This window comes from Mustela nigripes, chromosome 12 (genome assembly GCF_022355385.1).
Source record: "Mustela nigripes isolate SB6536 chromosome 12, MUSNIG.SB6536, whole genome shotgun sequence".
Classification (NCBI taxonomy): domain Eukaryota; kingdom Metazoa; phylum Chordata; class Mammalia; order Carnivora; family Mustelidae; genus Mustela; species Mustela nigripes.
Genome location: NC_081568.1, coordinates 33,407,065 through 33,420,794, shown reverse-complemented (window position 1 = coordinate 33,420,794; position 13,730 = coordinate 33,407,065). Strand labels below are relative to the sequence as shown.

Below are 13,730 nucleotides of genomic sequence, written 5' to 3'. Positions count from 1 at the left end.
CCTCACATTAATTACGGAGCAGATGAACATGTCCGAGGCTTCTAAAACAGAGGGTTGTAAAGAGTTTGTGGCCTGCCACGACAGATAAGTGGATGCCACTTGCAAAAAACAGGACTAACCCTCCCTCTGAGTCATCTACAAGGATTTACATCTCATTTTGAAATTTACTCTCCAGTTATGTCCTAAAATCCAAATTATGGTTTCATGACTCTGGAACAGCCAATGGAACAGCAATGGCGTACGGTCAGTTAGGTACATGGTCTTCCCTTCCTTTACCGTTCATGAGGACTCTGGGGCATATGTCAAATGATGAGAAAATCCTTCCCTGGAATTTAATTAAAGGCACCTGCAACGGATGAGGATTTGCTTTAGGTCGTGTGAGGAATTCAGAAGAAGCATAAAAAGTGGGTCTTGTCTTCAAGCTCAACGTAATCACTTTGTTCATGCAGCCCACACAGCTCCTTGAGTTCTGCACACGGTACTACCATATATGCTCAAGTCCTGTAGAGGTACATCTATCGTGCAGCAACGGACAAAGTTTCATGGGAACAAGGAGGCAGAACAAGTCTTTGGTGTTAGATCATTTAGAGAAGCTTCCCCACAGAGCTGATGTCTGAGTCCAGTCTTGGGGATGCAGAGGAGATTGTCAGAGGCCACGAGGAAGATATGCAACGGCGTTTTAAAGAGAAAAGATAGCTCATTTGAAGGCAGAGTTTTGGAGCATAAGATGACATGACTGACAACTTGAACTGTCAGTGTGATCACGAGGTATAGAAATATCTCACAACCATAATAACGATATAATACCCGATTTATGAAAGGAGGTAAGTTCTTAAAGTCAGCAAACTATCGTCAACACACACTGTTGGTCCACAATGTTATTTACTCTTTTTTTCCTTCTCATTAATTTGGTTTTACTTAACTTCTAAGGATAAGCAAATCAGAGAAATAAAGCAGCAGCCTCGCAGTGAGGCTGAAAATGACATCCTTTAAAAATATATATATATATTTTACTTATTTGTGCAATTTCCATCAGTCCTGCATCTGGGTACCAAATCTCAAACGCAGCAAAGAGAGGATAGCAGGCTGAATTACAGGAAAGCATGGGAAAGATCACTGCTGATAGAAAAAGGACTGAAATTCTTACTTGTCTCTGGGCCTGGATTAACCCTTTGCAGACTCTGGGATGCTCTGCCAAGGATCGCTGGTGTGGCTGGAACAGAGAGAGAAGAAAACCATTAGTCACCCCTCTGAAAATGGTCTGATGTGACCCCATTACATTTTACTTTCCAGTGACAAAATGTGACCTGGCCCAACCTCACAATACTTCTCGTCCTTGCTTTCCGTCTTTCTTTTTAAAATTAAAATCACACCTACCCTCTAAAAAGAACTCATAAATATCAGAACACATGGAAACCCAGGTTTAGTCACCTCTGGTCTCTTGGCTAGATGTGGTCAGGAACAACGCAAAAATGCCTTCCTAGAACATTCAAGTCCAAGCTTGAGTCTTGCTAAGGAAAATGGAGAGGGACATACATTTTTTTTTTTTTTCCAAAACCGTATTAAAAACTGTTTGGTCAAACAAGTTTATTCTTGGAAATAAACATGTGAGCAATCCCGGGAATGGGGAAGGGATGAGGGGAACTGAAAAGTTAGCACGGACACAGAGCTTTGTGACGTGAGATGGGCAATGAGTCATCGATTCTAAAAGCAGTTATAAGTCTATGGATACTACTATTATGTGGCATTAAAATGAGAAGAACGGAAAAGGATTAGTGTGGTTGTCATTGAACTGTTGAACCGGGTTGTTTTGATACGAGAGTATGCAACAGTTATCTAGGCTTGGTGGAGAGGGGATTTTTCTAGGATTCTACACCTCCTTAGAGGGGTGCTGTGGTCCAGGCTCACGATGAACTCTGAGCCTCACCTGAAAGCGGGGAAACTGCTGATGCTTCTGGCCCTTGGTAGAAATCCACAAACAACGCTAAGACATCTTTCTCCGATTATAAAAATAGGGCGGAACAAAACAAAGGTGCTCTAGGCAGGAAGCTGAAATTCCTGTCCTTAATTTCAGAGGCAGGTGAGTCCTGCCCACCTGCCCAGATCCACTTTTCAGTGGCCCTTTTCACTAGCCCCTCCCACCAGCTACCAGTAGGAAGCTGCTCTCAGGGCTGGTGGTGTTCATGATAATAGAACCGAACAGGTGAAGTTAAGAGTCTCTCATTAAACTCCGCACAATTCTAACCTTTGAAGGCCTTTCGGTCTGGGCATATTAGTGAGGGCATTTTTCCAAATGAAGTTAGGCTTTGGGGGTTTCATTGAGTTCATATTTTAAATTCTGTACAAATACGAGTTCTGAGAAGTATTTCTTTTTATTCTCTGTTTCAATATTAGAAGCTCATTTGCTGCCAAATGCAATAAAGAATTATGACAAAAAGCAAACAGAATACACATTTACCTAGAGTAGCTAATGTATTACACATTGATTTTAATGTGCTCAGAAGGAAAATTGCATTTTATGGAAATCCCCTCAAGGCTACTTGACTAGATGCCTTGAGAGCCTAAGTCTTTATTACTACCATCATCTAGAACTTGTCCTCCTCCAATTCCTTGCTACAAAACAGAGAACACTTTGTTTTATGACCCTCTGCCTTAGGTTAGGCACTAAAACATTTTTCTCAGTTGAGGTTTGGCAAGTTTACATAATTTCTAACTGCAAATGACCTGTTTCACGGACAACTGTATACACCTTGAGAAACATCTGGTAGCTCAAAGGAAGAGTAAAATTAAGTCAATCACGGGAAGCCATACAATCATACGTGTTATTTTAGTCAAAATTATCCAGCAAGTGTGTCTCAATTTTCAGCTTAAAACTGGGAACACTTAATGGACACCATTTTCCAGGCACAGATCAGCAGCAAAACTGACAAATTTCTCCAGAATGATGACTGAGATGGAATGTGGGGGTCAATTATGAGGCCCCAAGGGAGCGTGCAGAGCCAAACCTCGGCCCGGAAATGCCTGGGGAGCCCTGGCCACCCCTGACTCCTCACAAACCAGGATTTTGCTTTCCTTGCAGACAGACATCTGGTGATTTTCTCTTTATGATATCAGCATTTGGTAACATTTTCATAAAGCAAAAAGTCCTCCTCAGTTAACACTCTCCACAATATGTGATGAGTCAAGACATAAAAGGAACAAATGCTGTCCTCAAGGGAACATTGCAAATTTGTGCCAGTCCCACGAGGGTGCTGTATGCAAAAGCAAACACGATAAAAAAAAGTGTCTTCTTAGCAAACAGAGGGATCACGCTAAGTTGCCAATTTTAATTAGTGTCAAAGCTGTCCTTTCGTCTGTACGTGCAGAGCAGTGTGGGAGAAACAAACACAGGGTTTTAACAATAAGTAGTTAATGAAAACTCCAATATATTTAATATAGAAGCTTTTAAGTGCCGGTGCCATAAGAGATCAGTTAGAGCCCCTGCCCTCAGTGAGCTCACAGTCTTCTGGGTGGAAGGAGTGGCCAAGCCATGGGTGGCTCTTACCAGCTTCCGGGGTAGGGGGACTCCTTAAGACAGGTGCTGAACTTGGGATGAACAGACAATGGAGAGAAAGGAAAAGGCAGCTGGGACCACGGGAGCTGCTGCACCAAGGCCAAGGTGAGACATAGCTTGGGCAGGTAAAGAGCTCTGATCTGTCTGTCGGGAGTGGGCTGAACTGGGGTGTGCTGAGTTGGGGGAGAAGTCAGGGACATCTTGGGGATGGTCTTTCCAGAGAACTTAATTTTGATCCTGCAAATACTGGAGAAATCCTGCCTTCTAGTGCCCTGATGTAGAGCTCCTCACAGTGGACCTGCCCAAGAACAGGATCCCGAGACTAGAACTAATTGCCATCTAATCCTTCTTACTTATGCCCAACCTGGTACTCAACTTCCCAACTGTGGTACGTATCTGTTTCTCCATCTATAAAGTGGGGACAGTGACAGCATCTATACAAGCAACATTCGATTCAGTTAGTACACGCAATATACCAAATATAGAATATAAGTGCTTAGGAAATGTTAGATTTTTTTTCTTTTCTTTTCTTTTTTTTTTTTTTTTTTAGGAAGGAGGGTCAAGGAGGGGAAGAATCTTAAGCAGGCCCCGTGCTGAGTGCAGAGCCAGACATGGGGCTTGATCTCACAACCCTAAGATCGTGGCCTGGACCCAAATAAAGAGCTGCATGCTTGGGGCGCCTGGGTGGCTCAGTGGGTTAAAGCCTCTGTCTTCGGCTCAGGTCATGATCCCAGGGTCCTGGGATCAAGCCCTACGTTGGGCTCTCTGCTCAGCAGGGAGCCTGCTTCCCCTTCCCTCTCTCTCTGCCTGTCTCTGTGCCTACTTGTGATCTCTGTCTGTCAAATAAATAAAATCTTAAAAAAAAAAAAAAAAAGAGTTGCATGCTTAACTGACTGAGCCATTCGGGTGCCTCAATGTTAAATATTCTTATCATAGCTATGATTATGGTCAGTTATTATTGCTAGCCACTACCCTGAAAGCAAGGCACATCTTTTCCCATGGAGACCTCGAAAGTGTTTTTACACTAGACCATGTGAGCCGAGGGCTTCACACTTGAGGAGAGAATGCTGCCCTAAGTCCAGTGAGACCCCCACTATTTACCTGCGCTGTGCAGGCTGTATGTAGGTAGCGGGACTCTGGGGAAATGATTCCAGTAGCATAGGGGATGGAAATCTACTTGTGTCCCAGATTCAGCCTGGGACTAAATGCAGTCCCTCCCAGCTCTCGTAATTTAGTGACTACTCCATCAGGACGGGAGCTAGAGCAAGAGGATCAGTGTTCTGGGGAGAACTGTAATTTACCAGTTGTGCAGCAATGGCATGTAGAACCAGCCCCAGACCGACCCTACAGACACAAATAAGTAAACTTAGGTACTGATCGCGGTAACCATTCTACACGCGATGAGATATAACGTAAAGGGCCTCACACGGTGGCTGCTGTAAACCAAGCCTTGGTGAATGTCAGCTATTGTTATCACTAGTAGCTTACAATAAGGATAATGATGATATAAGTGCTATGACATCTCTACCTCAAGACTTCCTCTGTGATCATCATTCTGCAATACATCCATCCATCAGATCATTATGCTGTATACCTTAAACACACACAATGTTTTATGTCAATTTTATCTCAACAGGACTGGGAAAAAGAACTTTTTCTGAGAGCTTTTGCTTTCTCCTTCAGGCAGGTTAGTTGTTCTCAACCCAACAGCCCTGGATATTGACTTTTTTTTTTTTTTTAAAGATTTTATTTATTTGACACAGAGAGGTAGAGTACAAGCAGCAGGAGCAACAGAGGGAGAGGGAGAAGCAGGCTCCTTGTTAAGCAAGGAGCCCAATGTGGGGCTCAATCCCAGGACCCCGGGATCATGACCTGAGCTGAAGGCAGAGGCTTCACTGACAGACCACCCAGGCGCGGCTACATATTGCCTTTGCACCCCTTGAGGTCACTACTCCCTTGCCTCCCGTCATTCCCGTGATGCACAGTGAATTTCTTGAGGTGGATATTTCATCTTTGTACCCTCCGTGAGGAGCACACGCCATGACACCTTGTAGAACCACAGTGTTTGCTAAATAAATGAGGCAAATGAAGATGAATCACAAATCCTTTAAACTTGGGGGCTAAAAGGGAATCAAATAAAAATAATCTGTTCTCAGCAAATTGTGTTTCTCCCAGGAAATCTCAAGTTTGCTTGACTACTTTCCCTGTCTTGTTGACATCTATTTATCCTTGACCACACATCAGAAACGTTCTCTCCTTGAGTTTCCATGTCTAGAACTCTTTCCAGACCCACCCCTTGCCTTCTCTCTCCTTTTCTGTCAAACTATGATCAGTATCACTACAGAGTATTCAGTTTAGTTATCTCCCTCCAACCTGCCCCTGCAGTAAGGTTCAAGGTCAAGCTCAGTGTTTGGTCACACTGATGCCGCACCCCAAACTGTCTTGTGGTCTGTGAAGGGGTTGGCTGATGGCCAAGTTAAAAAATGTGAGGTGCTTCTATCTCACGTTTATTGTGTGCTTAAAATGCACCAGGCACTATGCTTTCTGGACTTCCCCATTTTAACTCCACAACGACCCTCTGCAGCATTATTATGAGTTAGTTACATTTTATGGATGGGGGGTTGGAGGTTCTGACCAACTAACTAACCTGTCCTGGGCTTCCCAGCGGTTACACGGTAGAAGCCAAAATTGAAGTGGAGCCAGATTCTGACTGCACCCCACTCTCCTGTTCCCCAAACTTCCTGACCACCAAGAGCCACTGTGGCGTTTGTTCAACACGTGGATTCCAAAGTCCTGTCTCGATCTACAGGATCTGAATCTCTAGGGAACTGGTCAGTCTATTGGCAAGGTCCTGAGAAGCCGTATGCTTCTCTTCTACGCTCCCATTCCCCAGCCAGGTGATGCTTAGGATGAGACACATTTGAAATGTTGCTCTGCTCAGAGTTACTGGGTCCTAGGACTGCTAGGACTGCTCACCGTGTGCCTACAGTTAATGCTCACCGGGACGCACCTACTACAGTACGGGCTGATTTGTTTGAATACCACGGACATCCTGGAAAGTTCTGTTGCTGGGGCCAGGCTACTAAGGCTCTGGGCAGAAATATCCCTCAGGGGTCAACTTATGAGAAGCCAGGTAAGACTGGAGACAGGCTGGCAGCCCGGATTTCTTTGGCTCTGTCATCCAGTGATGTTACACAGCAGGTCCCAAGGCTGTTACTGTCTTCTTGGTCATAACTGCCATCTGGCACACCAAATTGGGGCCCGATGGCAGTGATAATTCTACGCTGGAATTTCCTTTCCTTTGTGGCTCCCTGGGTTGGCTGAATACCCATTTGCAGTTTCTCCCGAGCCGAAGTATATTATCTTGTACACATTATGACTCTTGGCCGCGCTAAAGAAGACCGTGAAATCTGAGCAGGAAATCTCGGGCCTTTGGAACAGACCCTCTTACCTCCCCAGAGCTCTGAGAGGGAGTGAGCTTCTCCTGTACTGAACAGTAAATCACAGAGCATGGGAGATAATTTAAACAAGCGAACAGAAAAGAACCACAAAATAACGCGGGTGATTTCAAAAACCTAACGCTAAAGAAGCTGCTTTACAGACAATATCTAACAATTTGGAAGAGAAATCAGCATCAGGAAAAGCCCACATGGCTGAAATAAATCTGGAGTGGTGATATTTTGCTGTAAATGTATTTTGAGAGTAGCTGGGCCTCAAGGTAAGACTCAATGATTCAGGGAGAGATCTTAAAAGACCTTTTCTCACAGGTCAGCCCCTGGCTTTGTGGGCCTAATGGGGGAGGTTTCCTAATAATAACTTCAAGCTTCACATACTCCTTTCCTGTCTGGCAGTGGTCTCCTTGGCGAGTTTTTTTTTTTTTTTTTAAATCTTTATGCACATACTGAGGACATCTGCTTGTAATTAAAGGCAGATACTAGGGCCTGGCATTTCCCAAGCAGCCCTCTCGGTGATAACGCCAGTTAAAGGTGCCGTGATTAAAGGAGGACACAGTGGTGGGTTTTTGTTGTTGTTGTTGTTGTTGTTGCTGTTTCTAAGAACTAAAAGGAGCAATTAATATGAAAGGCGGCTCAGCTCTCGGCTGGCTGCTGGCTCGCATCTTCCTTCGGCAAAGCTTCCCAGCAATTTCTCTGGCTTTCCCTTCCAACCACTACAAGAACAGTTAAACACCCTGCCCAGCTAGCCGCTCCTAAAGCTGCTTTTCATTATGGAGACAGCAGGGGTGTCAACACCAGGCGATGGGCAGTAAGCCAGCCCTCTGTGCCATGTGACAGCCGGGGCCCAGAGCCATTGCAGCCAACACTACGAAGGGCAACCAGAATCCAAGGTTGGCACTAGGCCAAGATCAATACTAGGTAGGCCAGTCGGGGACAGAGGGCTGAGAATGGAAGGACAGACAAAGAGAGTATTCAAAGGTCAGACTGAGGCGTAGGGAGAAAGGCAGAAGTGTCTCTTCCCTTGCAATGTTGCTGTAGGTGTTTTTAATACCTGTGAATCCACTCATTAAAGCAGTAGAGTCAGAATGATTTAATCAAGTCCAAAGCTCAGACGATGACTCAGAGATGGCGTGCTGGACCCGGCACCTCTTCTCAATTTTGTATTCAATGGCATCACGTCATCAACTTGCAATCAGCCATAGTGGGAATAGCGACCCAATTAATGTTGGCAAATGCTACGTATCAATGCTCCCTGCCATCTAATACTATGGAAATTCCATCCACCTTCCAAGATCAGTTTGAGTGTATTCTCCTCCTGGAAGTGTTTATCTTCTCCCAGTTGGAATTCATGTCTCCATTCTTTGTGTTTTTACAACACTTAAGACAACAATAGCAACAACACGTGGACCATGGCAATGTTTCCTCCTACCGTCTTAGGCATCTGACTTGTTCTGTAAATGATAAATTCCTTGTGGTTTGAAGGCAAGGACCACGTCTCACTCTCCTTTGGATTCACCATTCTTTCTTCATTGGATTCGTCAGTTTCTTCAATATCGTGAGTGCCTCATACATATTCATGAAGTTACTGAACATCTCAGCAGGAACTCTTCCAACAAGGAAAGTTGGGAGGCATCGTGACTTGACTTATATTATTACTTTGAATTATCAGATGTCTTGTGGCCCCTGGAGTATAAAATTGCACAAAAGATTCCCAAACACGTTACTAGATCCTATGATGAATGTCCTCCTGGGACCATGAATGCTCAAACTTGAAGCAAAGTCCACGATATTTTAACCCATTTTCAGGTACCTAGCTCTAACAGTATTCGGAGGGGGAAAAAAAGAATGAAAATGAGATTGCTTAACTTTCTCACGTTCCTTCTGTCGCCTGGATGGTGTATTTGCCTGGTTTTGCTTACAGCAGCAAGCCAGCCTTTGGATATCACGGTGTATGGTACTTGCTGCCCATTTAGGAGGCTGACGCTGGTAGGAGTGACCCTAAGTCCTGGGAACTGATAGTTTTGGCAGACTTATGGATCTTTTTGTTTAGACGGGTTACTGTTTCAGAAGCAAAGCATGTCGAGAGTGTCCTAAGAAAACATATATGTTGACATAAGTTTTTAGGTGTATTTCCCTCTCTCTGGGCAAAGGCATCTATTGGCCTGGGTTCCTGCCACTCTGTCTCTTGTTTTCCAAACTCGACTTGTCAATTTCCATGTGACATTTCCTGAACAAAATCCTCCTCCCTTGGGAAATAGGTGTTTGTGAGCTAGAGAAAGCAATCTGCAGTCAGAATTGCAGTGTGTGAGCTCTAAATGACATGCTACGTGTTGTCCTAGACGCTGGGGATACCATGGTGAAGAGAACAGAGGGGATTCTGCCTCTCTGGGCCCATGTTCTAGTGTGTGTGGGGAAGACCGTACAGGAGCTGCTACTGCTGTCAGACCTGTCCCTTATGGTGTGTCCTGCCAGCTTGAATCCCTTACTGTAATGGTTTGGAATTGGGATATGGTGGTGAACAGATTAACACAGGCCCAAGGTTCATTCCTCCTTATTGCCCTAAATGGATCCTTGGCAGCCAGATCAATGCATCTGTTTGCCATCTGGAACATTCTTGATTCTAGGTCTTTGCTCACCTTGTATCATTCTTCTTGCTTTCTTCAGGATAGGGAGAAGATCAGAGGTAACTCCCATTTTTGAGTGGGGCTAATAATTCAGGAAATGAAATAACGTACATCTGCTTAACAGAATGTCTGGCACATAGTAAATATGTAAGTTTAGTAATTATGTACTACTGAGTATTTATTATTATGATTGCCTCTCAATTAATGACATTTATTATTTTTGCTATTTATCTGATAGTTGCGTATGTCACTGTGTCTTGCACTATTTAGTTTGTATGTCTTTATATTCTTGCCCCCTCAACTAGATTGTAAGACCCTTGAAAGCAGAAGCCACATTTTATCTTTTCTAACACTGCACACAGTAGGCCCTCAGTAAGTATCTGTAGTATGATGCCCATCTGGCCTTTTATTCTAACAACTCCTCCTTTTGATGTGTACCTATCAGATTATAGATAAGTCAGTTAACAAAGAGTCTTAGTGGAACGTGATGTACCTTTTATAGCTATATTTGTCTCATCTGTATACAGTAAAAACAAACCAAAAACAACCCAGAAAACTTTGACATAGCTTCACTCAGATACTTGATTGAAAATGTTCAGATTCATTTTCTGAAGGCCAGTTTTGGAAAGAAATGGTTGGAACTCTGCTCTGTGGCTAACACGGGACCAGTTCCAAGAATTATTGTGCAATGGAAAATGGAAACTCTACCAAAAAGTGAATGGGGATGGATAAGGTGACAATCCACCATAGACACGTCCCTTGGCAGCAAGTTACCTGATGGTTATTTTTTTGCACTTTGTCCTTTCCCTTGTGCCTTCTGTTGTTCTTGGCTCCAGTAGAAGCGAGCTTCATGGGCGCTGAAGCTTACCTCTAAATCTAACTTTAGAGTTTCCAAAATGGACCCTTTCAATAATGTCAAAACAGTCAATCAAATCACATAACATCAATTTAAAGTGGAAAATTATACTGGGTATGAAAAAAAATTTTCTGACACTTTCCTGGAAGGAATATGTTTAAACTGAAAAGAAGCTACCTTTCTTTGTAACTATAGGGCAGGCACAGTCTTACAAGTCTAGAATCTTAGTTTTGTTTCTTTGCTTGAGTTATGTTTAATGTGATGATGATAGGACATAAGAAAAAAAAAATCAAAAGCCTTATTGATAATCCACATGTGTCCCCGGTTCTGGCCATAGGCGCCTTGCACAGTGTGTCTTTGTGTCAGCCCGAAGGGGCAGCCTGCCCATAGGCTTTCTGGCGGGACAGGGACACTGTATGGCTTTAAGTGTTCTCTGATCGAATGTGGGAAAAGAAGCAGCTAGCCAAATTCTGAACAGAGTTTTTATTGTGCTGTGGCCAGAAGGTGAGGGGGAGGGAGAAGGACACTTCTGCCCTGCTCTACTTTCTGGTGGATATAAGTTAAAGGGACTGAGAGGGACACCTTTGGGTAGATGGGACAAAGGAAGACTGGGGACTTTATAGAGTTCAAGTTTAGGATCGTCAGCTCTTGCAAAAAGTCTACATATATTTATATTATTTAATTTACATTTATATTTATCTTAAATTTGCATGTAATTTACATTTATATTTAGCAAATGTCCTAGCAGCAGCTGGTACAACTTAGGAGCAACCAAAATAGCATATATGAGCACTGAGATCCCTACCAAGTCTTACTTGACCAGCTCCTTGCCCTAAATTACAAAATCTGGATTGCTGAGTTTCTTTTCAATGGGAGGAGTATGTAGGGAAAAGGGATCTATAGAAGCCATTAATGGTGGGGCCACCAGCTTCATTTCAAATGAAGACCCCCAGGGGATGTTGCTCTTTTCTAAAGAATAACATCAAAAAATAAAAAAAAAACTCCTCTGGAAATGATACTCTATTTTTGGGTTCCTAGGAGTCGTCCTCCCAGAATCTTCCTTCCTATTCCTGTATCCTTTAAGCCCTATCTGAATGACTCTACTTACGAGTTTCTTCTCCGAAGCCCCCTCAGCTGTACTTTGACCCTTCCCCTTCCCCTCTACTAAATCTGCTCTTACCAAATCCAAAGGTTTCTTCTCAGTCCTTAGACTATCAATTTTTCAGATGCATTTGACTTAGTAGGACCATTGTCTTAAAGATATGCTCGTTGCCTAGCTTTCGTGATGTCAAATTTGCTCCTTTTCCCTTTTATTGCACTGGTGGCTCTTTCTCCGTCCCCTCTGTTGGCTTCTCTTCCTCTGTCTGACCCCTGAATATTATAGTGTTATAGACTCTTTGCTTCCACACATCTTTTTTCCCCCCTTCAGAGAAATCTCCTCAAGTCTCATGGTTTGAAACATCATCTACACGCTGATGGTTCCCTGATGGTTTCTATCTCTAGCTTTAGCCTCTCCACTGAACTCCAGACTCCACTCAACCCCTTTTGCATCTTCACTAGATATTCAATAAGTATCTCCATCAAAATGCAGAACTCTTGAGTAATCCCTGACAAAACCTATTCCTTCTCAACCCTTCACTGTCCTGTAAACTATTTTCCATCAACCCTGGAACTCAAGCCAAAAACCTGCAAGTCATTATTATTTCCTCACTTTCCCCAACTCCTAACCCGTGATTCAATCCATCGGCAAGCTATGTCGGTTCCATCTCAATTCAATGCTCTCCATCTCCTTTGCTATTTTTATAGTCCAAGTTCCCAACCTTTCTTGCTTGGACTATCAGCTTCCTACCCAGTCTTTCCACCTCCCCTTTGTCACCTTGCAATTAACCACTAAAATATTTCACAAGGTGATTTTTTTAAAACCATAAATCAGATCATGTTACTTCCCTGTCTAAAATTCTTCAATGGTTTAATGTGTACATGGACTAAAGTCCAAACTCCTTATAATGGCCACCAAGATCCCTTATGTCACAAACATGGCTGGCTGCCTACCCAGAATGCCTTCTCTCTTCCTCTTTCCTAACAGAATCTTAATTTTGTTCACGTAGCCCTTCCTCTCCAAGCAGCTCATGTGCCTCAAGGGAAGCTGACCCAAGCCCTACTGCATAAGCAGATATAATTGGATGGAGGGTCATTCCCTTCTTCTTCTGCAGTTCAGGAGAGAGGATGTGGCCCAAAGGGAAACTTACTAAGTGGATTATAGAAAATTGAAGGGAAAAAAAACTTATAGGATCACATAATCTCCTTCCTTTATCTATTTCACCCAAGCCCAAAGATGAAGCTTATACACCTAACAGCAAAGACAAGAAAACTCTTGGAAAAGAAATCTGGATGGCACCTGGGTGGCTCAGTAGGTTAAGCAACTGCCTGCGGCTCAGGTCATGATCCTAGAGTCCTGGGATCGAGTCCCGCATCAGGGTCCCTGCTTCATGGGGAGTCTGCTTCTCCCTCTGACCTTCTCTCCTCTCATGCTCTCTCTCCCTGTCTCTCTCTCAAATAAATAAATAAATAATCTTAAAAAGAAAAGAAAAGAAATCTGGAGTCACTGGATTAAGTCAATCCAAAATCTGCCCCACCTCGGGTTTTCTAATTATATGAACGAGTTTTCTTATTCCTTAAGTCAGTTTGAATTATGCCTCCTGTCACTTGCTCCCGATCCTGACTGATACATTCCAGGAATGGCCCCTGCTTTCCTTTTTCACTTCCTGTACCAATGTCTCCTTGTCATTAGGCCCCAGGCCTGAAACCTCCCCAGCTTATTCAGGCCCAGCTCTTGCTGTTCCTTGTACCTAAATTATTTGTGTGTGACCAGCTGATGTCTCAGGTCAAATGCTATCCCTCCAGGGATGCTTTCTCTGACCAAATAAGCTGAAAGAGGCATCCCCAGTCACTTGTGGGACAGCAATGTTTTACTTTCTTCATAGCCCATATTTATCCTTGCGTTGAGTTATTTTATTCATTTAGTTGTATTCTTGATTATTTTCCTATCTTCCCCCCCCCCCCAAGAATATAAGGCCTGAAAAGGCAAGAATCTACTTTCCTGGCACAAAGTAAGCATTCTACAGATGTTTGTTCAACAGATATATACATGGATAAAGCCCTTGGCCCTGTAATTATGGGGACTTTATCTATTTCCTGTTTGTTACCATATCTGCAACAAATTTAAAATCTGTAGGCTATGT

At 43.4% G+C, this 13,730-nt stretch overlaps 1 protein-coding gene across 3 annotated transcripts in view; it reads right to left on the bottom strand.

Moving 5' to 3' along the window:
- The window catches only part of GHR (growth hormone receptor), a 261,874-nt gene that overhangs the window by 72,837 nt on the left and 175,307 nt on the right, over window positions 1–13,730 (bottom strand). For all 3 annotated transcript variants that reach the window (XM_059417067.1, XM_059417068.1, XM_059417066.1), the window contains exon 3: window positions 1,148–1,213. In XM_059417067.1, the coding sequence (XP_059273050.1) occupies window positions 1,148–1,213 (66 nt within the window). The remainder of the gene's footprint in view (window positions 1–1,147; window positions 1,214–13,730) is intronic.